Genomic DNA, 27,452 nt, shown 5'->3' with positions numbered 1-27,452 from the left:
GAGTGTTTCTTATTGGTGACGAGAGCAATTTTCCAAAGCATTAATACGTTTTAGGAATCTCCAGTATTTTCTAAAAAAACTTGGCACTGATGGAAGTGGGGCTGGCTTGACCACAGAAGGCTCAAAACCTCATATATTTTGGTATGTGAATAGAAGGGAACAGCATTCAGTTTCCATAAGCACACCTCCCCAAACACCGGTGTTCTATACCAACATTATCAAAGATGAAAGGGCTTATTTTGCAATGAGAATTAAATAGGCAAACATTTGGAATCATTTGGAGACACCTGTGATTTATCCAACCCATCATGATCACTCCTGTAGGCCCATTATTATCACTAATTCTGTCTACATGCAGTAAATACATGTAATTATTTTTTACAATGGACTAATTACTTCATTCATCTAACATTTTGGCTGACAGCTGTGCTACCTTTGTGAGGCAGTATATTTATTTACTTAGCCTGCTGTATGGGTATTTCTAAGCACTAGGCTAGCACTTCAGGGTCTAAGAACTATTAAATCTAAAATTAGTGGATTATTCGAAAATTGTGTTTTCTTTGACCAGGACTTACGTTTAATACACCCTAAGCAAAGTCTGAGGAAATTTTCTGTCTTTGTGCTAGTTTTGGAAGCTATACATTCTAAACGCCTAGAAAATGGACAGGCATGATAAGATAGGTATCACATGAAATTATAAATCAGAAGAAAACATGTGGCTTGAACAGACACCAAGTGCTACCAGTTCCTTCTCTTTACAGGATTGCAGACTTGGGTGGTTTTTCTAACATTTTACAGGCACTCCTCATTTTATTGCACTTCACAGACTTTGCACATTTTACAAATTGAAGGTTGTGACGACCCTGCATCTAGCAAGTCTATTGGTACCATTTTCCCAACAACATTTGCTCACTTCAAGTCTCTGCGTCACATTTTGGTAATGCTCACACTATTTTGAACTTTTCCATGATTATTATTTTGGTTATGGTGATCTGTGATCAGTGATCTTTGATGTTACTATTGTAATTGTTTTGGGGAGCCACAAACCACATCCACGTGAGACAGCAAACTTACTCGCCTAATGTGTACGTTCTGACTGCTCTGCCGACTGGACATGCCCTGTTCTCTCTCCCTCTCCTTGAGCTTCCCTATTTCCTGAGATCCAATAACAAAATTAGGCCAGTTAATAATCCTACAATGGCAAGAGCTAGAAATGATTAAGCTTAGTGAGGAAGGCGTATGTCAGATGTTGAAACAGGCTGAAAGCTAGGCCTCTTGTGCCAGACAGTTAGACAAGCTGTGAAGGCAGAGGAAAAGTTCTCGCAGGAAATTAAAAGTGCTACTCCAGTGAACACACGCATGATGAGAGAGCGAAACAGGCTTGTTGCTGATATGGAGAAAGTTTGAGTGGTTGGAATAGAAGAGCAAACCAGCCACAGCATTCCCTTCAGCCAAAGCTTAATCTAGAGCAAGGCCCTAACTCTCTTCAATTCTAGGAAGGCTAAAAGAGGTGAGGAAGCTGTAGAAAAACAGTCTGAAGCTGGCAGTGGCTGGTTCATGAGGTTTAAGGAAAGAAGCCACCTCCATAACATAAAAGTGCAAGGTGAAGCCACAAGTGTTGATGTAGAAGCTTCAGCAAGTTATCCAGAAGATCTTTAATTAAGGTAATTAATGAAGGTGGCTACACTAAACAAGAGATTTTCAAGGTAGACAAAACAGACTTCTATCGGAAGAAGATGCCACCTAGGACTTTCATAGCTAGAGAGGAGAAGTCAATGACTGGCTTCAAAGCTTCAAAGGACAGGGTGACTGTCTTGTTAGGAGCTAATGCAGCTGGTGACTAAAAGTTGAAGCCAATACTCATGTACCGCTTTGAAAATCCTAAGGCCCTTAAGAACTTTGCTAACTCTACTCTGCCTGTGCTCTATAAGTGGAACAACAAAGCCTGGATGACAGCACATCTATTTACAGCACGGTTTACTGAATAACTTAAGCCCACTGTTGAGATCTGATCAGAAAAAAGATTCCTTTCCAATTAGTACTGCTCACAGACAATGTACCTGGTCACTCAAGAGCTCTGATGGAGATGTATAATGAGATTAGTGTATTTTCATGCCTGCTAACACAATATTCATACTGCAGTCAAGAAGTCATTTTGACTTTCAAGTCTTATTATTTAAGAAATTAAGAACACATGGGATTCATGCGAACAGGTCAAAATATCAACATTAACAGGAGTTTGGAAGTTGATTCCAACCCTCATGAATGACTTTGAGGGGTTCAAGGCTTCGGTGGGGGAAGGAACGGCAGATATGATGTAAATAGCAAAACTAGAACTAGAAGTAGAGCCTGAAGATGTGGCTGAATTGCTGCAACCTCATGATGAACATGACAAATTATATGGATGAGCAAAGAAAGTGGTTTCCTGAGATGGAATCTACTCCTGGTAAAGATGCTGTGAAGATTGTTGAAATGACAACAAAGGATTTAGAATATTATGTAAACTTAGTTGATAAAGCAGTGGCAGGGTTTGGGAGGATTGACTCCAATTTTGCAAAAAGTTCTGTGTTAAAATGCACTGTGTCAAACAGCACTGCACGCTACAGAGAAATCATTTGTGAAAGGAAGAGTCACTCGATGCAGCAAACTTCACCGTTGTCTAAAATTGCCTCAGCACCCCCACCTTCAGCAGCCGTCACCCTGCCCTGTCGCAGCCATCAGCATGGAGGCAAGACCCTCCACCAGCAAAATGATTATGACTTGCTGGAAGCTCAGATGATGGTTAGCATTTTCTTTTTTCGTAATAATGCCTTTTTAAATTAAGGTACATACATTGTTTCTTTCGACATAATACCATTGCACACTTAATAGACTACAGGAGAGTGTAAACGTAACATATGCATTGGGAAACCAAAAATTTTGTGTGATTTGCTTTTTTGTGGTATTCGCTTTATTGTGGTAGTCTGGAACTGAACCCACAGTATCTCCAAGGTATGTCTGTAATTTCAAACTTGCAGAAAAGTTGCAAGAATAAAACCATTTATACTTTACTCAGATTTACCTGTTGTTAACATTCTGCCCCACTTGATGTATAATTTGCTCACTTGCTTTAACTCTGTGTATAAAATATACACACACATACATACCTTACAAATACACACATATATTACATACATGTGTTTGTATATATATATATATATATGTATTTTTTCCCCCCCCGAACCATTGAAAATAAGATGCACACATCGTGGCCCTTATCTCTAAATATTTCAGTGTGTATTTCTTAAGAATAAGTACATTCTCTTATATAACCACAATATATACATCAACTTCAGGAAATTTAACATTTATAAATACACTTATTTATCTACAATCTATACTCCAGTTTTTTTCAGTTGACTCAATCATGTCCAGTGGTGATCTGTTCTAGAATTACATATTGCATTTAGTTATCTTGTCTCTTTAGTCTCCTCTAATCTGGAACAACTCCTTGGTTCTTCTTTGTCTTTTGTGACACTGACATTTTTGAAAGGCAGAAGTTCCTTTTTAATAGCATGCTTCTCATTTGCCTGCTATTTCCTGTTGGTTAGATTCAGGTTAATTGTTCCCAGCCAAACTACTGCGTAGGTCATGTGGTGCTCTTCTCAAGCTATCCTATCCAGATATATGCAACATGTATCCATCTGTCCCTCTTTAGTGATGTTAATTTGCACTCTTGTTGTTGCATCTCAAGAAATTCCCTTGCACTTCAATCCAGCACAACACTCAGCCCCTGAAGCTGGTGAACAATTCCTTTAAAACAACTAAAAGGACGCTATTCCAGGAGAGGCAGGAAGAGGGGTTTCAGAATTCAGAGCTCAACACCAAGGCAGGAAGAGATTTTTGAGATAAAAAAACAATATTAATAATTATGCTGTTAATAATATTTATAAGAAATGCCAACATTTATTGAGCTCTTACCATGTGCCAAGTACTTCATTACGTACTTTAAATGGTGTATTCGTTTTCTATTGATGTCGTAACAAATTATCATAAATTTAGCAGCTTAAAACATTACAGACTTATTCTTTTACAGTTCTGTGGTCAGAAGTCGGTATGGGTCACACTGGGCTAAAATCAGAGTCGTGGCAAGGCTGGAGCCTTTCTGGAGGCTCTTGGAGAGAATCCGTTTCCTTACTCATTCAGGTGGTTGACAGAATTCAGGTCATTTTTTGCAGTTGTGAGACTGAGATCTGTTTCCTTACTGGCTATCACGGAGGGTTGTATCCAGCTTGTAGAGGCCACCCATATTCCTCAGCTCCGGGGGCCCCTTCGGCTAGCGTCAAAGCCAGCAGTGAGGGATTTCTCTTTCTCTTTCATCTCCTCCTGACTGTAGCTAGAAAGGTTCTCCGCTTTTAAGGACTCATGTGCTTAGGTTCGGCCCATCTGGATAATCTAGGACAACATCTCCATCTGAAAATCTTTAACATTAATTATATCTTTGAAGTCCCTTTTGCTGTGGAAGGCAACATATTCATAGGATCCGGGGATTAGGGCATTGACATCTTTGGGGAGCCATTATTCTGCCTACCATGGATGGAGTAACTCCCAGCGATGCTGAGAGGTAGGTCCTGAAATTGTCTCTAGTCTATGTGTGATGATGCCGAAGTTTAAAGAAGTTAAATGAATTTCCCAGAATCACACAACTGGTAACGAGGCTGAGCCAGGATTAACTTCAAGCAGAAGGGTTTATCTAATCTGGAGGATTAACATTTTTATTTTAGCAGCAGAATCCTTTATCAAACGGGAACTTATGAAAAATCAAATACATAAAAAAGTGTCAAAGCAAAGCTGCTCTGGCTAAATTGGGAGAAGTGACAGTGAGGGGAGGGAAGGGCTTCACAGAACAGAGGGCAGACCACCGATCATCCAGTCTCTGTTTCCAGATAAGCATGTGAGGCCCAGAGACAAGCGTGCAATGACTTGCCTGAAGTGAGCTCTGGGGCTGGAGTCTGGCTCCTCCACTCCCCACAAGGGCTCTTTCAAACCCCCCCCATAGGTTTACCTGTCAGGAGTCTGCTTGTTTATTTGTTCTAAAACTGTGTATTGAACATCTACACGTGGTAGGCAGGATTCAGGTACTGATGAGACAACAGCAAAGAGAACAAAGGCCCTGCCTGCCTGGCGGTTACATTTTAATGAAGGAAGAAGCACAGCAAACAAGCTTTAAAACTAAATAAAAAATTAAAATATCAGGGACTTCCCTGGTGGTCCAGTGGTAAAGAATCCACCTTCCAATGCAGGGGACGCGGGTTCCACCCCTGGTCGGGGAACTAGGATCCCACATGCCGTGGGGCAACAAAGCCTGCGCGCCACAACTACTGAGCTTGAGCGCCTCAACGAGAGAGCCCACGTGCCACAAATTACAGAGCCTACGCGTCACAACTGGAGAGAGAAAACCCTCATGCCACAACCAGAGAGAACCCGAGCCGTAATGAAAAGATCCTGCATGCCTCAACAAAGATCCTGCGTGCCACAACTAAGACCCGACGCAGCCAAAAAAAATAAGGAAAAAAAAATTAAAATATCGGATAATTGCATGAGATCTGGCAGCATTATAATAGGTGATTGCTGTGTGTATGTGTTAGTGTGGAGTGAGAGTGGAGGTGAGGGGTCGGGGGAGGAGAAAGAGAGAGAGAGAGGTAGGGACAGGGACAGAAACAGAGACGGGCTGACTTCTTTAGATTGGGTGCTGCAGGGAAGCCTCTTAGAGGTGATGTTTAAACTGAGCTGTGATGGGGCTTCCCTGGTGGCGCAGTGGTTGAGAGTCCGCCTGCCGATGCTAGGGGATGCAGGTTCGTGCCCCGGTCCAGGAAGATCCCACATGCCACGGAGCGGCTGGGCCTGGAGCCTGTACTCCGCGACGGGGAGAGGCCACAACAGTGAGAGGCCCGCGTACCGCAAAAAAATTAAAAAAATAAACTGAGCTGTGGTGGCAGGAAGGAGCCAGCCGGGTTAATATCTCAAAAAGAGTACTCCAGGTGGAGGAAACAACACCTAAGGCAGGGCCTGGGGGCAAGAATGGGCTAGAAGCAATCTTGACCAGGATTCCCCAAGTGTAGCTGAGAGTAAGGATGAAGAGAGAGGGGTAGGTGATGAGGTCAGAGACGTGGAGAAGGCTAAAATTAGTAAGACTCTTTGGATTACAATGCACATCTGTCAGTTGTCCAGCATTTTCTACTAGTTCTAGCTTGAACCAGGCATAGAATTCCAAGTACAGGATTTCTGGCTTCTAGGCAGACCAAAGCCTAATGCCCCACCAGATGAGGTATCTGTTCATTGGACAGGGTTCCATTGCTTTCCACCAGTTTCTTGCTAAGTTCCCAAGTGGCCCATCCCATGAATGCACACTTGGGCACATAATGTGCCAGTTGGACAGTGGCCCTGGGTAACTCATTAGCCACGCGTGCCATGGTCAAGGTAAGCAGTGACTGACTTCCTGCTTCAGATTTTGCATGTTTTAACATTCAAAGGGGGTAATTACTATACCCAGCCCCCAGGAATAATTGACGTATTTTATGTTTTGAAGTCTCAGTAGGTCAAACTTCCCATTTGTAAAACTTTTCGGTTGCTCTCTTGCCGAGCACATAAAACAAATTTACTTCTGAACGGAGACCTTGTATGCCAACTTTTTATAGCCTTAAATATAGTATTTTATCACTACTATAAATGTTGTCTCACCTCTCACAGACCCTTCAGTGCTAAAGGCAAGAGCCTTTCTAATTCACTTGTTTCAATTCACAGAAGATTTCTAAGTTGAAGCCGGGTCATTTGGATAATATTTCAGATGTACAGACTGCATTTCTGCTAAACATAATAAATCTGCAATTTTACAATTGGTTTGGGCAGCTAGCATGATTGTAGGAGGCTTTCCAATAAACGCCCCTTCAAAACAACCTCCTTTCTCTTTCCACACTCACCTCCAGACCTCACCCAAAGGCTCGATGTCATCCCTGAAATGTTGGGGACACGGTAATATGGAGACTACAATTTTAGGTTGATTTATTTTTCTAGCGGAACATCCAGGTTTCTAGCAATTATTTTAGGGCATAAAATTCCTTTGTGATGATAAATCAAGCTGTCAGCTCTTTCTGGTCCAAATTAGAGGTTGGAGAGATTGAGAAACTTTTCTGCTTTAGTATCCCACCCTTTGCATCTCCAGATTAGATTACACATGTTAGCCCTCTAGAGTTAATGCCATGTTTGCCCTCGGCTTTGCTCTGATCTTGGTGAGCTGGGAACTTCTCAGGCATAAATGCTCCTCTCTCAGTGCTCTCATGGGCCTCGCGCTCCCTGGTGGACATGGAACAAGGGACTGGGAGGTAGACACCCCTGGGTTGCTTCCCTGGCTCATACAAAACATTACCTACTTGTCTCACCTAGGGGTGCATCGTTTATAGACAGTCAGAACACACTGTTTTTATGGAAAAGATCTGGAAAAAAGAAAAAAAAAAGGCAGCTACAGATGGCCATAGGCACCGTTGGGAGGAAAAAAGTTTCGACTGACCCGGTAACATCACCAGCGAGGGCATGACTAATGTTGCGAGTTGTTGGCATGGCCATCCCCTGCCTTCCAGTACTTCAACTTTGGGTACTTGGCCAAGGGGTGGGAAATGAGGGACCCTGTCCCTGTGCCCTTGGCTGTCGCCAGCTTGCTGTGCCATTTGGTCCCCATTTTGCTTCTTGTGCCCTGGGCTGGCCCACTGTGCTGGAAGCTGAACTGAGGCTGTGGGTCGGGCTGCAGCCAAGGTTTTCTGGTGGGAGTTGCAGGGAGACTTCATGGAAAGGACGAGTCTGGACTCCTACCAAATTACCCTCCTGTCGACTGTTGGAAGGCTGGAATTTCAGACTCAAGAGGTGCAGAGGCAATTTACTGACACTCATTGTTGGCCTGAGTCTTAGCTGGAGATCTGCCTGTTGAGCAACTGGGTATCAACATGAGAAGCTCCCACACTCAGCTTCTCTCGATTCTGGTGTCTGCTCTCAATTCTGGTGTCTGCTCTGTGACTTAAATCAATTTTTTTCTCATCTGCCAGTGGAGCTTGAAGCTCTTCCTACCATCTGGTAAAGGACTGTGAAAAGGCGATGTGGCAGTGGTGCAGGGAGATGGAGCTCTGGGGGTGAGATGAGGACAGCTCAGAGTAGGCACAAACGTCACAGGTATTTTACTGAGTGCCTACCTGCTGACAAGTACTACGCTAAGTGCTTATGACACAATGGCACCCAATTTAGAAGTGTGGCCTCAGGTATATCAACAGGTGTTTTGATGATGGCAGATATGATAGGAAAGAAAAAGGGTGGAAATGGAGAGAAAGCAAATTATATTTTATTTTGATATTAATAATAGAGGCTCTTGGTTTCACTCCCTTAGGGAGCCCAAGATATGATCATTTCTCTAGTTTTCATTATAATCTCTAGGGCCATATTAGGAGGTAAAAAGAAGGCAACTTATGATGTTTTCCTTTACAAAACAGGATGCAATTAAGAAATGAAAAGTATATGGGACTTGCCCAAAGATTTTCATTGTGGTAGGGGAAGGATGGAGATAGATACTAAGATTTCAGACTCCATTTTCCACAATCCCACAAAATCAAGCTGAGACCTAACCATCCAAGGTTCCAGTTACTACTGCTGGTCTCGCTTTTATTTTTGTTTTCAAATTAATGGACAGACATAAGCTGAAGAATTTCAGAAATATCATCAATATTTCACCGAAAAAATAGTAATTTGGCAACATTCTTCCAGCTTGTTACTCCTAAAAATGCAAAAGAGATATTCTTGTTGGTTTCTAGAGAGTCCTGTAGAGGTGAAATCCATCCCACCAGCCTAAGTGTCCCTTGCCCCTAATCACTGGCAGTTTAAGGTCGCAGGCACCATGATGCTTTCAGGAATGGCAGCTGGTCTTCTGAACCCCTCCACCCTGTGCATCGTGCTCAACCACACTCTGCGCTTTTGTTTAACTAGATTTGTTTTGGAAGTAATTGGCTCAGCTCTCTTTCTGCAAGCACACGTGATTCAGACAGCCTTGGCTTTCAGCTCGACTTCGCAGGACATTTACACAACTAGTAGGAGGAAGTTTCATTATACCTGGCTCTGGGGGAAAATAGCGTGAAGAGCCAAGATGATGAGCTACTTGCTCTAGCATTGAACTTAGGCTACCTTCCCACTATTTCTTCTCCCCCATCACCATAAGAATGTGAACTTGAATGTAGGAGGAGCAGAGGGAAACTTCAGGCAACACAACTAAGTAGCATAAGAATATAACCAAGCGTGAAACAAATATGGCAGGTTGACTTACACGACTTTCATTTACATCGTCTAGGAAAATGGTGAATGAGAGCAATCTACTCTGGAAAAAGAGCAAATACTTGGATGTTCTGTTGGTTTGGAGCCAGAGAGTCCTAAGTTTAAATTTAGCTTGGAAACTTGCTAGTTATGTGACTTTGGGCAAGTTGCAAACTCTCTGGGCCTTGGTTTTCTCATCTGTGAAATGGGGATAAGGATTTTGAACAGAGAGGATTGTATTGGGGAGTAGAGATCGTGTTTGTAAAGTGTCTACCTAGGTGATCACCTCATATGGAATGGACAGTAAGTTGGAGTTATTATGATATAATGTATCTGCTTCTGCTTTAGCTTCATCCTCAACGGTGTTTTAAATACGATGTTGAAGTTATCTTTTTATATACCCATCTTAAATCAACTCTGATTGCACATTAGAATCAGTCCAAGAGTTTTGAAAAAATACTGATGCACGAGCCTCACCCCAGACCAATTAAATCAGAAACCTTGGAAGTGGGTCTCAGCACTGCATTTTTCTATCTCCCCAGGTGATTTTCAGGTGCACCCAGGGCCGAGAATCACCGAGCTTTCCATTTCCATGCGAGCCCTTGGAGAGCAGAGAGCATGTTTGCTCACCTGTGTATCCCCGTGCTTAGCCTGATAGGGTGCCCAATAAATATTTCTTGAACTAAACTCTAAGAAATGGAGAGAAAGTTGTCCAAATTCCTAAGACTGGTCTCATATGGGCACATTTCTTGAGCAGCCGATAAAGGCAAGATATACCAACATGTTATTAATTCTCATAATAAGGGTTTGAAAGAACAGGGTAAAGAAAGATCAAGGTCCTTTCAGCTGACAGTTTACCTATCATGTCATTTATCACTGGTCCTCTTTTTGACTCTTCCGTTGCTAAGGGATCAGAGAAGTGAGATAGCAGGATACTTTGGGAAACTCCATCGGTTGAAAAAATATAGCAGCTTCTTCAGAAGAGTTTTTTTGAGAGAAGGAGAAAGTCAGACACTGCCAAGGTAGATAGTGGGCAATTATCTTGGGTAAGACTCAGAGCGGTACAAGAGAGAAATCAGTGACACAGACTGGACACATGTTTGGGGCTATTTCACGTGCAAACATATGAGGTGAGACCTCAGCATATACCAGTAACAGTCTTAGTCACCACGTGAGAATGTCTTTAGGATGTTCCCAATATTAGTTTCTTTCCCTTTTGCGGGCACGTGGCAAGATTGCATCTCCTCAGTCTGCAGTCTCAGGCAGAACCATATGATTTGCTTTGGCCAAAAAATATGAGAGCAGGAGTTACAAGTGTCAATCCTGGGGGAACCTTTAAAAGCCAGTGTACTTTGCTTCTGCCATGACAAGGTAATGAATGGCTGCTCCATCAGCCTGGGTCCTGGACTGAGGACCGTGCAGAGCAGAGTTCTCAGCTGACCCGTGATGGAGATGTAGCACAGGTGAAAAATAAACCTTTGTTGTCTTAAGTTCTTGAGATTTGGGGATAATCCGTTATCATAGCACAACCTTGCCCATCATAGTGCATACTTGGGACAGACAGCTTCAAAGCCAACTACTTCCTCTGTGAAAAATGCCCAAGATTGCTTGACACTGACAGCTTAACTCCTCTGCCACTTCTCATATGCATAAAATGGAGCAAGTTTCAACACTTCTTTAATCCTCAGTCTCTCCAGCTGTAAAAATCACTGGATTATAGATGTGAAAATACATCATCTATGTAAGTGCCTAGCACCGTGCCTGGCGAATGATGATGCTCAATAAATATTAGGTTACACAGTCCTGTTATTTGTGGAATAATAATGGGAAAGCAGAAAGCACAAAAGTATGCAATAAATATTTGCTAAATAAATTAATCAAGAAAGCCAGGATGAATAAGGAACCATGAAAGTGCAAAACTTCTGCAAATTCTTCCAACTGTGGGTTCTCTTTTCTTAAGGTTTCTTTTCTTCTAACCCACCACCTTTGAAATGAGATATCACTTAGAAAATGAGGGGAGAGGGAGTCTCTAATAAATGAAAAATATGTTTTTGTTTTCAAGACAGGGCTGTCCCCACTGTCTAATAGAGCTGGCTCATTTCTCTTTTCTTCAGCAAACTGGTGACAGTGCATTTAGATTCCAATCCTTCCTCTGAACATGGCTCGTGTTTGGCCTTTTAAAGAAAAGAGTCATCTCGAAGCATGCGGGATCCTCCCCGACCAGGGCACGAACCCGCGTCCCCTGCATCGGCAGGTGGACTCTCAACCACTGCGCCACCAGGGAAGCCCAGGCTAATATACATTTTATTCTGCAATGCCTTTGATTTGCAAGGCACCAAAACTGTTTGACACTATTCCTGTTCCCCCAGAAATTTTATGGAAAAGGTCCAAAGGAAGATCTAGATAAAAGTAAAGTAGTGATCTGTGACTACCATATTTCATTTGAAAAACCCTGTATGTCTGCTCCATTGGAAAACTAAACCATGAAATTCATGTCTCACATGTCTTGATATTGTTTCCTCTATGATCAAGGTGTCACTCCTTAATAGAAAATAGAGTAGCAGAAGGAAGTGAGGTTGGTTCTCTAATTCCTGGATCTGAAGCTTGAATCTAACATGGGTCAGGGTGGAGAGAGCTCACTTCATATTCACAAGGAGAAGAGAGGGGTGTCTCTTGTCAATCATACCCTTATGATGGAACCCACTTTCCAGAAAGTAAAAGAGTTCCTGTGAAAGTGAATGAAGGCAGGTAAAGTGGCAGAGGGGAATCCAGGGCTAAATGAAAATGAGCCCCCCTTCCCTTAGTCCTTCTGCTGCAAGGATTCTCCTATCTGCTCTGCTCCATCTCAGAACATTCCAGATGCAGGTCCTAAAGGCTGACGGTTTCAGGTGAGCTGTGATCCCAAGTCAATTTGCATGACTATTACTTTCACTGTTTGGTACATTTAGTTATGGCATCTGGGCTTACAGTGGTAGCTAAACAAAGTATAATAGCTATTGTGTGTAGAACTGAGGAAAGGGGCAGATATAAATTTTTCTTTTATCTTTATCTTTATTATTCCATAAAGCATAATAATCTTTCCTGTAGAATCAGAAGGGAAGAACGCTAGGTGGTATGGATAGAAGGGTTGTGCAACACATAGGTTTTGATCTTGAGCTACTAGAATCAAGTCCAAGCCCTAATGGCTGCCAGCCCTGTTATCTTATGTAAGTTGCGTAACTGTTTTGAGCTTAATTTCTTCATCCGAAAAATGAGAACAATAATTACATTTACTTCTTAGAGTTAAGTGAGGTAATACACATATAGAACATGAGTAAGTGTGCAATAAATGCTGGCAAGTAGGTTACTGTTAAGGTTTTACTATGTAGAGATAGGAAAGAGGGGCACTGGTAATGTTATACTTTACTTTTTTTTTTTGCGGTACGCAGGCCTCTCACTGCTGTGGCCTCTCCCGTTGCGGAGCACAGGCTCCGGACGCGCAGGCTCAGCGGCCATGGCTCACGGGCCCTGCCACTCCGTGGCATGTGGGATCTTCCCAGACCCATGTCCCCTGCATCGACAGGTGGACTTTCAACCACTGCGCCACCAGGGAAGCCCTATACTTTACTTTTGAAATCAGACTTATTGAAATATAATTTTCATAGTGTAACATTTGCCCTTTTTAGGTGTACAGTTCTATGAATTTTGACAAATAAACATGCAGTCATGTAATCACCCCTGACAATCAAGATACAGGACACTTCCAACACCCCAAATAGTTCCCTCATGCCCTTGATGACAATGATGATGAGATTATTATTAACTGAACTCCATAATGTACTCAGATTTCCCTAGTTTTTACCTTTTGTCTTTTTTTCTGACCCAGGATCCCACCTAGGTTACCATACTACATTTAGCAGTCAGGTTTCCTTAGGTTCCCCTTGACTATGACAGTTTCTCAGACTTTACTTTTTTGACAACCTTAACAGTGTTGAGGAGTACTAATCAGGTATTTTATGAAATAGCCCTCTATTGAAATGTTTTCCTGACGATGTTTTTTTCATGATCAGATTGGGGTTATGGGTTTTGGGGTGGAAGACTGCAGAGGCAAAATGCCATTCTGCTCCTTTTACATCAAGGGTACCTGCCCATTAATCTGATATAGCGGGCTTCCCTGTAGCGCAGTGGTTAAGAATCCACCTGCCAATGCAGGGGACACGGGTTCAAGCCATGGTCCGGGAAGATCCCACATGCCGCGGAGCAACTAAGCCCATGTGCCACAACTACTGAAGCCTGCGCTCTAGAGCCCGCAAGCCACAACTACGGAACATATGTGCCACAACTACTGAAGCCCACATGCCTAGAACCTGTGCTCCGCCGCAAGAGAAGCCCATGCATCACAATGAAGAGTAGCTCCCACCCGCCACAACTAGAGAAAGCCCCCTTGAAGCAACGAAGACCCAACACAGCCAAAAATAAATAAATAAAATAAATAAATTTATTAAAAAAAATCTGATATAGCACTGCTGACATTGACCTTGATCACTTGGATGAGTTAGTGCTTATCAGGTTTCTCCACTGTGAGGCTCTTCCCCTTCCTCCCTTTCATACTGTCCTCTTGGAAGGAAGTCACTACGTGCAACCTACACTTGAAGAGTAGGGAGCTATGCTCACTTCCTGGAGGGAATAGATAAGTTATTTGCAATGTTTTGCCCTGAAGATTTGTCTCCTCTGCCCCATTTACTTACTTACTCAACCATTTATTTATTTTTATCTTATGAACTCATAGATTCTTATTTTATACTTTGGGTTATAAGCTAATACTATTTTATTTATATTATTGCTCAAATTGTTCCTGTTTTGGCTATTGGGAGCTCTTTCAGTTGTCTCCTATGTCCCTTTGCTGTACCCCCATCATTGTGGGGTTTTTTCCTTTGAGTGCTCTCTTGCTTTCTGTCACTACACAATGCTACAGCTCATCTGGTCTATTTCCTGCCCCAGTCCTAGAATCAGCCAATTTTCCAAGAAGACTTGGTATCTTTTATTGGAGGATGGTGTTAAGAATCTAGATCTGGGCACTAGGTGTGGTTATTGCTACTGGCGTGTTGCTTCTAGGCCCTCTCAGCTGACCCAGCATGAAGTGCTTTTTTCTCTTCAATTTAAAAAGTTTTTTTTTTCAAATCTACAGAAAGCCTGAAATAGCACAGTGAACAACTTTATATGCTTTACCTCAATCCTTTTATTCCTCTGAACCATTTGAAAATAAGTTGTGGACATCATGACATTTCATCCCTAAACTCCCCAGCCATGACAATCAAAAATATCTCAAAACATTGACAAAGGTTCCCTGGCGTCACAGTCACCTCCAGTTGAAAGTCATTGGTCTAGACACTTTCGTCGAGGTTCCTAGGTGATATTGTTAATATATCACATCAGGAAACACATGATGTTATGTTGTATGGAACTAATGATGGTAATGTTAAGTGTAATAACTTGGTTAAGTTGGTATCAGCAAATCCCTCCATTGTAGTTAACTAGTAATTATGGAAGTCCTTTGAGTCTGTGTGATTATTGTGTTCCCGAACAATTCTCCACCTAAAGATTGTAGCATCCACTCATAGTTCTCCCTCGAATCAATACACTAGGGGATGTAAAATGAAGATACTCTAATTATTCCCTTGGATATATAGCAGGTGAAATATTACTGTAAAGAGCTTTCTCCCTTTTTCTATTTTCCCATCGCTTCCTTCCTCTCTTCTTTAAATATCATTCTTTTTTTTTTTAAGAAGATGTTGGGGGTAGGAGTTTATTTATTTTTGCTGTGTTGAGTCTTCGTTTCTGTGCGTGGGCTTTCTCTAGTTGTGGCAAGTGGGGGCCACTCTTCATCGTGTTGCGCGGGCCTCTCACTATCGCGGCCTCTCCTGTTGCGGAGCACAGGCTCCAGACGTGCAGGCTCAGTAATTGTGGCTCACGGGCCTAGTTGCTCCGCAGCATGTGGGATCTTTCCAGACAAGGGCTCGAACCCGTGTCTCCTGCATTGGCAGGCAGACTCTCAACCAATGTGCCACCAGGGAAGCCCCCTAAATATCATTCTTGATGCACAGATTATTTTTATTAATTGAATTGTAATCTTTATCATCTTTTTTTTGGTTGATGCTCAAATTGTCCCAGATTAGCTGGTGGGAGCCCATTCACACTAATTACTGTGTCATTTGTTGTGAATATGTAACCCACCTACATGGTTCAAATCAAAACTATGTAAAAAGGTATACCTAGAAAAGGCTCACTCCCATTCCTTTTACACTTTTCTCTGTAGGTAAGCATTTTCATTAGTTTCTGATGTATCTTTTCTGTGTTTCTTATTTAAAAATAAGTAAAAAATGTATATATGTGTGTGTGTATAATATATATATATATACATATATACACACACATATACGCATATGTTTTATTTCACCATCTATTCTTACCAAAAAGGTAGCATACTATGTACATCTTTTGGCGCCTTGCCTTCTACTTAACAGTGTATCGTAAAACCACCGTCAGTTCATACAGACCTTGCTCTTTTATGGCTGCATAGTACTCCATTACGTATGTGTCCTTCAGTTGATTCAATGAGTTTCTTCCACAAGAAGGCATTTAGGTTGTTTAGAATAGTTTACACCACAAATAATGCCACAATGAATAACATTGTGAATATGCTTGGTTTTTTTTCTTTCAGTAACTTAAAATTTTTCAAATTTGTGTATATTTTCCCCCAAGAGTAGGGACTATTGCTGTTTTAGTAAGTACGCAAATATTAATCAGGTTTCATCACCCATTTCTGAGCCAAGATAAAGGCACATTAATCTCTATTTTATCGATATGGTAAGGAAGTAAAGAGATCTTATGCAATTTGACTAAAATCAGTCATTAAGTCAATGCTGATGTAGGTATGGGCCCCAAATCTTAGGTTATAGTCAAGTGTCAAGTGTCAAAATGATTCTATTTGCTTATCCTCTCAATTAATGAAGAAATGTAATTTAGAACACTTAGATTTATCTTAGTTGAAATTTCCATTTAAGATATTGGTTACAAAGACAAAGAATTTGGCATCAAATCCTCTTAGAATAAAACGATATTATGTAAAATGCTATCCGTTTGTTTTCAGCCTGATAAAAGGCCCATAGACACAGTCTGACTAGAGAAAACGTATCTAAATCCATGTGTGTCCTGAGCCATGCATCTCTGCTTTGAATTTGGGCAACCCTCAAATTCAATTCAACAAACGTTTACACATTTATTGTGCTTTTATTATACCCTAGACATGCTGCTAGTTCTTGTGGGAGCAGGGTATATGTCACAGAGTTTGTTCTGAAGTAGTTTACTCTCTAGGCAGAAAGATGTGTACACACCAAATATTACACAAATCAGCAGTAAAAAGTATTATCATTGGCCTACAAACCAGGGGAAACAAGCACAAAGAGTTAATTCTATTGGAAAGATGAACAAAAGCTTCAGAGGTAAGATGATAATTGATTTCAGCTAAGACAATACAAAAATAAATAAGGTTCAACATATAGAGAGTTAATAAATTAAGAGAAATTTTCCAATTTCAAATTAGAAATTAGCAGAATGTTCTATGTCACCCTCTCCTGCAATCCTACTACACTGTATACATCTCTCTAGTCTGGCAGCTTGACTTGTAAAAGATTTGGTTCCAGGTGTGTCACTTATGGCAGCCAGAGAGGGCCTCACAGCAGAATCACAGTCATATCACCTTTGAATTCCCACTGCCCAGGCCAGCACTCTGCACATAGTAGACAACTGAAGTCTCTTAAAGGAGGGAATGAAGTATTTTAATAGCACTTTGTAAACTGAATCAAACTTTCTAATTTATCTCTTTTTTTGAAAACTGATTCTTTTGGATTTTGAGTCCCCAGATTGCTGGGGTCTGCTATGGAATTCATCATCCAGGAGAGACATCTCAGTCTCATCTTTAACTGAATCAGCTAAGAGAAGGGTGGGTACAATACAGATCATGGTTGTTACTGTTCCCACCCCCATGCCAAGATTCTCACTGATCCACACACATTCATCCACCTCTTTAAACCTGAGAGCCAAAATCATACGTTTGAGATTTTATAGACAGACAGACACATACACACACACACACACACACACACACCCCCCTCCATGATGCATAAAGATGTTAGCATGGACACATAACACACGACAGCAGAGGTATAAAAAGAGACCACAGAATTTAGCAGGGAAAATGGGCAAACCAATGGGCAAATATGGTCCAAAATGGACAAAAAAGTGAAATCAAGGTAGTCAAAAACATTTATCATTGCTCCCTGTAAGAAAGGCTACGTCCCATCTCTTCACAAGAAACACTGGGATTTACTCATCTTTTAGATTTTAATACTTTTATTACTTAGTTTAGATCTATTTTTGTTTCCCAGAAAATTAGTATTTTATCCTTAAATCTCTGACTCTAAGTGCTACCCCCTTCTTAAGTGGGAGTTATTATTATATTTTATTTTCCAATAATATATGCTCCATTGTATAGTGGAAGGTAATGGGGGAATGGTATTCCAGTTCCTCAAAACTCTGTTTTGTAGTTACATATATTATAGATAATACGTCTTTCCATTGAAGGCAGACAGATAGTGATGGTCATCAGATAAATTATAACTCATGTATAATATTTAAGAATTAAGGGAATCTATTAGGTAAGGCCAATGAAAAGTCTACTTAATCCTGGCACAGTCTAACCCCCTGCAACTTCATGAGTGCTTTATGAAGCATGGGCTTCACTGGCAACTTGTTAGAAATGCAAATTCTTAGGCCCCACTCTAGACCCCTGAATCAGAATCTGCATTTTAACAAATCCCCCTAGTGATGTGTGTGCACATTGAAGTTTTAGAAGCATGAGTCAACCAGTCACAGGGTTTCATGGAAACTCTATGAAGAAAGATTATCCGATCCATCTTTAATTTGGGTTGGGTTTCCTTTCAAAGATCCATAAGACCAAGTGCCAATTATGTCAATATCTTGCCTAAATTTACATTAAGATACACTCTTGGAGTTTGGTGGCCTCTCGATTTTTCATTTTACGTCCAATCCAATGGTGCTGTGTGATACACCCTGTTCCGCAGGAGAACCAGGCGTGCATGGGGAGAAAGGAGAAGGCAGTAATTTGAACTAGAGAATTATACGGAAGACTGGCAAGTGCTTTTCATTGTATGATGGGGATTTTAAACTCTACTGACTCCATGTTGCTTTCCTCTCAAAAGATTGTCTTGGGCTCCAAGCAGTAGAATCATTTTTGCAAAGGAAAATTCCCAAACTTCTGAAAAGCTTTTGTGTTTCATATACGGAGTGAGTTAGAGTAATTATGTATTTCTTTGCTTGAGTTTATTTCTCTCCCACCATTACTCATTTCAAAATTGTCACCTTGAGAGGCTAAGCAGAGGCCGAGTCCCAGGCACCCTGAACTGTGGTTGCTGTAGGTATCACCTGCCAACTAGCTAACAACCAGAGGAAAAGATACCTGTCCTTTCCTAAACTTGAGTTTCGCGAAGACTAGTGACCTATCCATTGTCTCAAAAGGGAGCATCTCTCACTGTGACCCTGTTTACGTGGAAGTGAGCCTACTTAATGGATACTGATGGTGACAGTGATGATGACAACAATGACAAGAGTCCCTGTTGAAGGAATGACAGGATGCGGATGTGTGAAGAAGGACACAGTTATTTCAACTCTAAGGAAAAAGGGAGATGACGTACCTAAACTGCATCCCAGACACCCTTCTTCACAAGGCATGCATTCTTCGTAGTCTGGGTCTTGGACTTCACCTATACAATAAGAGGAGTAAAAAGCACAATTTCATTTTCACTGAATGGAGACCCATTAGTTGCTATAAAAATATGTTGGCATGTAGCTTATTTTCAAGCAAATCATAGAGCCATTATGAAACCCACGACCATGATTGAGGATATATGTCACCCACATTTTATCTCCTTCTATAAATTTAATAGATTAGATTAGTTTGATTGGGTACAAACAGCACAAAGTTGGACTGTATGCCATGCAACTAGTTTTGAAATCAAGTTGGTAGGTTTTATTTATTAAAGAAGTAAGTTCAGTTTCTGGGAACATAGTTGGGTATATAAGTGATGAAGCAGCCTTACCTTGTCCACACTCTAACTTCCGGCAGGTGTGGTTGGAGGGCACCAGGAAGTAGCCACGCCCACATCGTGTGCAGACGTGTGAGCTGTGGCAAAGCTCACAGTTGTCCGGGCAAGGCCGGCAGGTGTGGCCCTCGTCAGGGTAGTGGCCTGTGGGGCAGTTCTCCCGGCACTCTCCCCAGTACAGGAACCGCTCTCGGCCGTGCTTATCTAAACAGATAGAAATGAGCAAAATTAAAAGAAGGAAAATGTACAAAATTAACCATGAAGGTAATATAACTGAAGTCATTTTATTAAAAAGATATGACCAACTGCTTTTGCTCCCAGTAGACCAGAAAGATAAAAATGGTTGAATAGAAAATGCAGTATCTTTGAACTTGTAGTTGAAGAGACTTCCTTGGGCTCCTTTTGGTGTCTGTAGGAGCTCACAGAGTTGGGGACTATAGAGATCCCATGAGAATAAACAAATGCTTGATGATAGAGGCATTTCTACGATAGTGCAATCTTTTAGAATGATTTTGAATTCTGTTATCAAAATCACACACTTGTGTTAACTGTATAAGGAGTGACGTTTTGCACAGCTACCAATCCTGTACTGACAGTCTATTGAAGCACTCAACCAAACATGCCTCTTTGACTCCTTTATATGAATTCCTGGAAGTTCTGAGTGGCTGTCAACATTGGACTCTACAAGGAAAGAATCAGCAGTACTCCCAGTATGAGACTGTGGGAATCTGCTCCTGCAGAAGACCCAATGTTGCCCCTGGAGGGAATGGAAAATTCTAATCAATTCCAAGCTATCATAATCAATGCAAAAGGATTCTAATCAGTTCTAATCATACACTTAAACACATAAGATTAATGTAGATGCACCTAGAGGCCTCCTACCTCCCACCCCCTGGAGTTTTTGCTTGTGCTAAGTGTGCCCAGGGCATCCATCTTCTCTGAATCAGGTCTCCCACATGCCCCTGGCTCTGAAAATATCTGCATTACCTAAAATAACTGGGTTTAGAATTCACTCATAATGTGATCTACCACACGAAGACCCAGAACCATTGAACTTCACGATGCAAGGCTGTTGGGACTTCCCTGGTAGTCCAGTGGTAAAGAGTCTGCCTTCCAATGCAGGGGACATGGGTTCGATCCCTGCTCAGGGAACTAAGATCCCACATGCCGCGGGGCAACTAAGCCCACGTGCCACAACTACTGAGCTTGCATGCCTCAACTAGAGAGCCTGCGTGCTGCAAACTACAGAGCCCATCCACCCTGAAACCCATGCGCCACAACTACAGAGCCCACACACCCTGGAGCCCTCATGCCACAACTAAAGAAGAGAAAACCTGCAGGCCACAACTAGAGAGAAGCCCGTGCGCCACAACGAAGAGCCTGTGTGCCACAACTAAGACCCAATGCAGCCAAAAATAAATAAAATAAAAAAATAATAAATAAATATTTTTTTTTAAATTTCAAGGCTGCTGAATTTGTAAAGATAGCACTAACCCCATGTTACAAGTGCGAAATCTGAAAGTCAGTATAATATTGAATATTAGATTGAACCACATGAAATTGCTCACATTCGACAGTTTTTAACCTGTAAACTAGGCACTTTCAAAGGTTTTAACCTAATGTTCTTATGTGATTAAAGCCCTATTTCAAATACAATTTAAAAATCACACCCTTGGATTATGGACCCTGAAGCTCCCTTTTTTCTGATGGTGATTTCATGCCAGAAGTCTGCTGGTTCCCATGGGACAAAGAAAATAAAGAAAGTGTCCAAAGAGGTGGTAGAAAAAAGCGTTTGCAGTCTCCAGGTCAGACCTGGAAGAACATTATCCTCTAAGGGAAGGAGAGCGTTTGGGAGGATGTAATGTGCATTTGGCGATTCTACAGCTATAGATCAAGGTTGTGGAGCACAAAACCCCAATCTGGTGGGACCTCGAATCTCAGGAGACCACAAAAAGGTCAACTTTCCAAGTTTTGTTCTTCTCATTTCTACCATGACTCATTGAGAAAAGATTCTGCTTTACAAAGTGCCAACCTTCTCACATGTAGGTAGGAATATGTTAGGGAGAGCAGTGAAAAGCTAACCCTCTCCTCCATCCAGCTGTTGCTATACATTCCCTACACCTTCACATGATGTCAAATCAAGATCCAGAGGCTTAAGGGAAGCTTGCCTATGGTGAGTTCTAAATATATATTTGTTGAACGACTGAATGAATGAGTGAGTGAATTCATATTTGTCAATATTCCTATTTTTCCAACATATCTAACTGGATCAACAATCTTTTTTAAAAAATTTATTTATTTAAATTTATTTATTTTTGGACTTCCTTGGTGGCGCAGTGGTTGAGAGTCCGCCTGCCGGTGCAGGGGACACAGGTTCATGACCCGGTCCAGGAGGATCCCACATGCCGCGGAATGGCTGGGCCCGTGAGCCATGGCCGCTGAGCCTGAGCGTCTGGAGCCTGTGCTCCGCAACGGGAGAGGCCACAACAGTGAGAGGCCCTCATACCGCAAAAAAAAAAAAGAAAAAATTATTTATTTTTGGCTGCGTTGGGTCTTCGCTGCTGCGTGCAGGCTTTCTCTAGTTGCGACGAGTGGGGGCTACTCTTCGTTGCGGTGCGCAGGCTTCTCATTGTGGTGGCTTCTCTTGTCGCAGAGCACGGGCTCTAGATGTGCGGGCTTCAGTAGTTGTGGCCTGCAGGCTTCAGTAGTTGTGGCTCACGGGCTCTAGAGCACAGGCTCAGTAGTTGTGGCACATGGGCTTAGTTGCTCCATGGCATGTGGGATCTTCCCAGACCTGTGATCGAACCAGTATCCCCCGCATTGGCAGGCGGATTCTTAACCCCTGAGCCACCAGGGAAGTCCCTGGACCAACTATCTTAAAAATGAATGATGATGGGTTCAGATATTAGAGGAAATGTTCTCCAGTTCCATTTTATTATTTATTTATTTATTTGGTTGCACCAGGTCTTAGTTGCAGCTTGCCGGCTCCTTAGTTGCGGCACGGTGCCTCCTTAGTTGTGGCATGCGAACTCTTAGTTGCAGATGCATGTGGGATCTAGTTCCCTGGGCAGGGCTCAAACCCAGGCCCCCTGCATTGGGAGTGTGGAGTCTTACCCACTGCACCACCAGGGACGTCCCTCCCATTCCATTTTTATTGTTCAGATATGGCTTTGCTATTTGGACCCCTCTGGGTATTATAATTCGGGTTTAAAGGACAGAGATGTAAAGGGTCTTGTTGTTTAACATACACGGACCGTGCAAAAGGAAGTCACTTAGGTGCCTTAACAATGGCCAGCTCTCCCACGTGATTGGTTCAGGATTATGCCGAGATTTGCTATTTCTACTAGCTTGATAGCATGGCAGCTCACTTAGCTTTGGATGACTATTTGGACACCTCAGTGATTCGAATATCATGCGTAAATTTTTGGCTACTTGCCCAGAGTCTCAGAACTTAAGTTCATGTAATGATGGGGGGGAGAGGCCGGTTCTTGTAGTAGAAGTGCTGATATTTTTGTTATGTGACAAAGCCGTTCATGAGGTAATAGGAGACAAGAGTTAAAAATCAAGGAACTCCAAAAGAGGTTCAGATTGGCTTTCATTTATACTGAGGAGTAATTAACTGCTTCCAGAGTATTTCTGGGCAACCGATTTTGTTAGAAGAGAAGGTGGACCAACGTGAAGGCATTGGATGTCTGCCGGAGGAAAGGAAGGTTGAGGGTTGCAAGGTAGGAAGGGAACAGGAATGCTGGAGAGGATGAAAGAAAGGCTGAGGGACTCTGAAAATAAACTTTATGAAGCTTACTCCAACATTTTGCTTACTGAAGCTGTTGTATGATTGTAGAAGTTAGCTTCGGGCTCAGTTTGGTAGAGGATAAACCTGGAAGAGAGTTTAGAGTGGATTTTCACTAATAGAGCTGCAGATCTGCCTTTCCAAAAGGATTCAGACCCAACATTAACAAAGTTACAATTAAGCAAGGGGTGAAATTTCTACAAAGAGATGGGACAGGCTTATGTGTGGAGGTGGGACTCCCTAGCCAGAGGAATTTCAGGCTTTGAATAAAGCTTATTGATATAGAACTGCATCCGTTCCATCATCTGTCTTCTGCAGCGCTGCCTCATGGATTAGCTGCACTAATGTGTGGACTTGGGAGAGTACAGTCTTAACAGGCAGAAAACCCTGCTAATCAGAACCCGCTCAACATTTCCCTCTTCAGGGAGCCTCCTGTTCTCGCTACCGCTGAAAGTAGTGACCTGTAGTAGGGTTGCTACCATTCATTCAGTCTCTATCTAATATCTTCCTGTTTTATAATACATGAGGACACACCCCTTTGTTAGATCGTAAAACTCCTTGAAAGTGATATCATGCTATTATTTACTGCATTTTCCGTGGTACCCATGTAGAGTAACTTATACGTGGGAGGGGCACAATACATTTTTAAAAATTATTGATGTATAGTTGATTTAAATGTTGTGTTTATCGCATGCGCTTGTGAGCTCGACAGCTCCCCAATCCTCAGACTTTTCTGATGAGATCAGTGGTGATATTAACAAATGTAACAAAAATAGCTGTGCTTTTTTTCTGCTATACAGAGAAGTAACTCAGCTATACATATATATATGTATATTTCATATTCTTTTCCATTATGGTTCATCACAGGGTATTGAATATGGTTCCCTGGGCTATGTAGTAGGACACTGTTGTTCATCCGTCCCATATAATAATTTGCGTCTGCTAATCCCAAACTCCCAGTCCTTCCCTCCCCTACCTCCTCTCCCCCTTGGCACCACAATACATTTTGTTAAGAGAACAGGTTAAACGCAGACTTTGAAATAGAAAACACAGAAGAAATATCAGGGCATTTTATGTGTGGATTGGTCCAAGTAGCCATAGGTTGCTTAGAACGTTTTAGGTACTTGTTTAGCGTTTAAGCTACTCCTTAGCTGTGTATATATATGAAGATTTAGTGTGTTTTAAATGTGAAAGGGAATTTAGATGCCATCTTGTCCATTCTCCTCCTTTTTACAAACATGGAGAGACTTAAAGAGGTGAAGTGATTGGGTTAGTGTCTTCTAGTTTATTAGTGACAAAGCCGAGACTAGAATCCAGGTTTTCTGATCGATATTGTTTCTACTGAACCATACATTCATCCATCTATTTACTGTGTGCCTTCTATATGCCAGATTCTGTGCCGTGCTTGAAATACGGCAGAAAACAGGTAGAAACCATTGACTGCTCTTACAGGGCACAGAGTCTGATGGACAAGGTAGATAGCAAGGGTGAGGAGGCCTGTGAATGGGAAGTGCTGGGCTCCAAGGGTGCTCACATGAAGGGGGCTTAGCCTAGACAAGAAGGTTAGGGCAGCCTTCACTGAGGAAATGCCATTGAAATGGAGGCCTAAAGGATGAATAGAAGGAGATCAGGTAGACAGTGGCTGCGGAACATCTCAAGGGAAGTCTGAACAGCTAGAGAGACTGAAATGCTCGCAGGAGCAAGCAGGTACAAACAGTAACAGTAGTAATAGTAGTGATAATAATAAGAATTGCTAATATTTATTGAGTACTTCCTATGCACCCCACCCCATTCTAAGTGCTTTATTATTTTATCTCATTTCATTTTCATAATAATCCTAGAAGAAGGCAGCCATGATCACCATCTTACAGATGAGAAAGGGAACAGAATAAGCAGGCTACAGGTAAAATTTGACAGATATACTTTGTCTATATATGAAACACAAAGAAATCATTTTAATTTTTACAAAGAAATGTGTTATCTCTCATTTTTCTGCAAATGCACGATGCTCTTCATTTATTCTGCATTTTTCTTGGTTTTATTACAAGCAAGAACGAAGCTAAATAATTCTCTCCTATTAGAAAAACCGTGTAAATGTCATGATGGTGGTAACTGAGAGCCTCAAGATTAGTGAGACAGCTGGGAGGGGTGGGGACTGTGATGAATTGGAGAGCAGCCCCGATGGTCTCCAGTCAACCATTTGGGGGCCATATGGAGCAGTGTTGCCAGATCTTCCAAGTTTTCAAGAGAAACCAAAAACCCAGGTTTTTATTTGAAATTTCCCAATTTGGCTCAAATTTTAAAGTGTTCTGTAGGTCAAATAAGATATGAGTTAGTCCCCCATGAAGTCAAAGTGGGGGCCAACATATGTAGGGAGACTGGAGAGGAGTCAAGGGTCAAACTACAGAGGACTTGAGAGATCATGGAGTATAATTTAATGACAGCAGAAACTTTAGCATTGCTAAGGCTGGGACAGAAAAGGTCATATTTGTGTTTGGAAAAGATTACTCTGTTCCCACAGGGCTCTGACAACTTCTAAATGGCATAGCTCAGGGCTGAGGAGACCCTGACCCAACCTCTATTACGCTATTTCTCTTAAAGACCAAATATGTCTGCCTTAATTTCCTAGCTTTTCACTTTCACCTCAATGAGTCTTAGTTTTGTCTAGCTCATGTCTGTCATCGTGTTTGCATGCCCTTTCTTTCCTCTTCTCTGGAAAGACATCTCTTAGTTTCTCTCTCATCTCCTCAGGGGCAGCGGGTCTGTGTCTCCAACAATTTGAACTTGTGTCCTGACAACAAGCAGAAACTTCAAGGTTGTACATACTCTTTAATGAACAGACAGCTGTCTAATCTCACCCCCTTTTCCCCAGAGATGAAGCTTTTTAGTCAAACCAAATAATGTCCAGTGGGCGAGCAGGTTTGCAGCAGGAAGAAGAAGCAAGCAACCAGACTCCCTCACCTACTCCACAGGAGGTGCAGTTGGAGGGCTCATCTCCTTGGCATTCTTGGCAGGTGGAGTGGCATGGATGGCATTGGTTCTTAAATTCAAATTTGCCCGAGGGACAGTTCAAAACGCAGCGACCATCATCAAAAATCCTAGAAGAAACCAGACTTTTAGAGTTTGTAAGGGTGACTTTATGGAATGGTGTTAAGTACTAGAACATGTGGTGTTTGTGTTTCGCTGCACATTCTTGGTTTCATTGTTCGAGAAACAAGGGTGATGCCTGGGACTGATCATCTTTGAACATGGGGAATATTGGTCATGTACTCATCCTTGGCCAGAGATTTGGACCCAACAGCAGGCATGCCAGGAACTGGCTGGGGATGTAATCTTGATTCTGGTTTCAAACAAATTAACCAGTACCCCGGGGATTAAACCCACACTGTAGGCTCCAGCCAAACCCGGCCAACACTCAGATGGAGGTCTTTGAACTTTGAAGACACTAGATGGGTTTTTGAATCCAGAGGCCTTGGAGTAAATATTCTTTCTTTAGTTATCAGCATGCCCACACATTGCAATGGGAATGTCAAGTCCAAGGGCTCCCAAAGAAGCACCATCCTGTAGTTTAGGTGCTACTTATAAACTTGACCTACACATATGGCAAGTAATCCATGAATTCTGATTCCTTTTTTAAAATTAATTTTTTATTGGAGTATAGTTGATTTACAATGTTGTATTAGTTTCTGCTGTACAGCAAAGTGAGTCAGTTATACATACACACATATCCACTCTTTTTAAAATTCTTTTCCCATACAGGTGATTACAGAGTATTGAATAGAGTTCCCTGTGCTATTCAGTAGGTTCTTATTAGGTATCTATTCTATATATAGTTGAACTCTGTCATTTTTGCAAGTATTTCCTGATGTATAGGGTACCACAGTCTCTATTTTCTGACCATGTTTGCCATCACCTACAAGGGCACTGCAGATAAGTTAGCATGTGGGCTTCTAAAACCTTTGGTTTTATACACATACTATATATATATATATATATATATATATATATATATATATATACACCACAATGTGATGGTTAATGTTTTCAAAGTTTTGCTTCTTCTTTCCCTTGGAAGTAATCCCAAGAGCAAATGTGATGAAGTAAATTGTGTCCAAGAATTTTCCTCAGAAGAAAATCCACAATATCTAAGTGCAAGAGTAAGATGGGTCATGTGAATG

The 27,452-nt window shown here is 41.8% G+C and overlaps 1 protein-coding gene across 2 annotated transcripts in view; it reads right to left on the bottom strand.

Moving 5' to 3' along the window:
- Nucleotides 1-27,452, bottom strand: part of PCSK5 (proprotein convertase subtilisin/kexin type 5) — a 445,528-nt gene that overhangs the window by 62,109 nt on the left and 355,967 nt on the right. For both annotated transcript variants that reach the window (XM_049710824.1, XM_033440255.2), the window contains exons 22-24: nt 26,236-26,372; nt 19,482-19,688; nt 19,077-19,145 (exon numbers count right to left, since the gene is read on the bottom strand). In XM_049710824.1, the coding sequence (XP_049566781.1) occupies nt 19,077-19,145; nt 19,482-19,688; nt 26,236-26,372 (413 nt within the window). The remainder of the gene's footprint in view (nt 1-19,076; nt 19,146-19,481; nt 19,689-26,235; nt 26,373-27,452) is intronic.

The sequence above is a fragment of the Orcinus orca genome, chromosome 6 (genome assembly GCF_937001465.1).
Source record: "Orcinus orca chromosome 6, mOrcOrc1.1, whole genome shotgun sequence".
Taxonomy (NCBI): domain Eukaryota; kingdom Metazoa; phylum Chordata; class Mammalia; order Artiodactyla; family Delphinidae; genus Orcinus; species Orcinus orca.
This window is presented reverse-complemented; position numbering and strand designations above follow the sequence as displayed.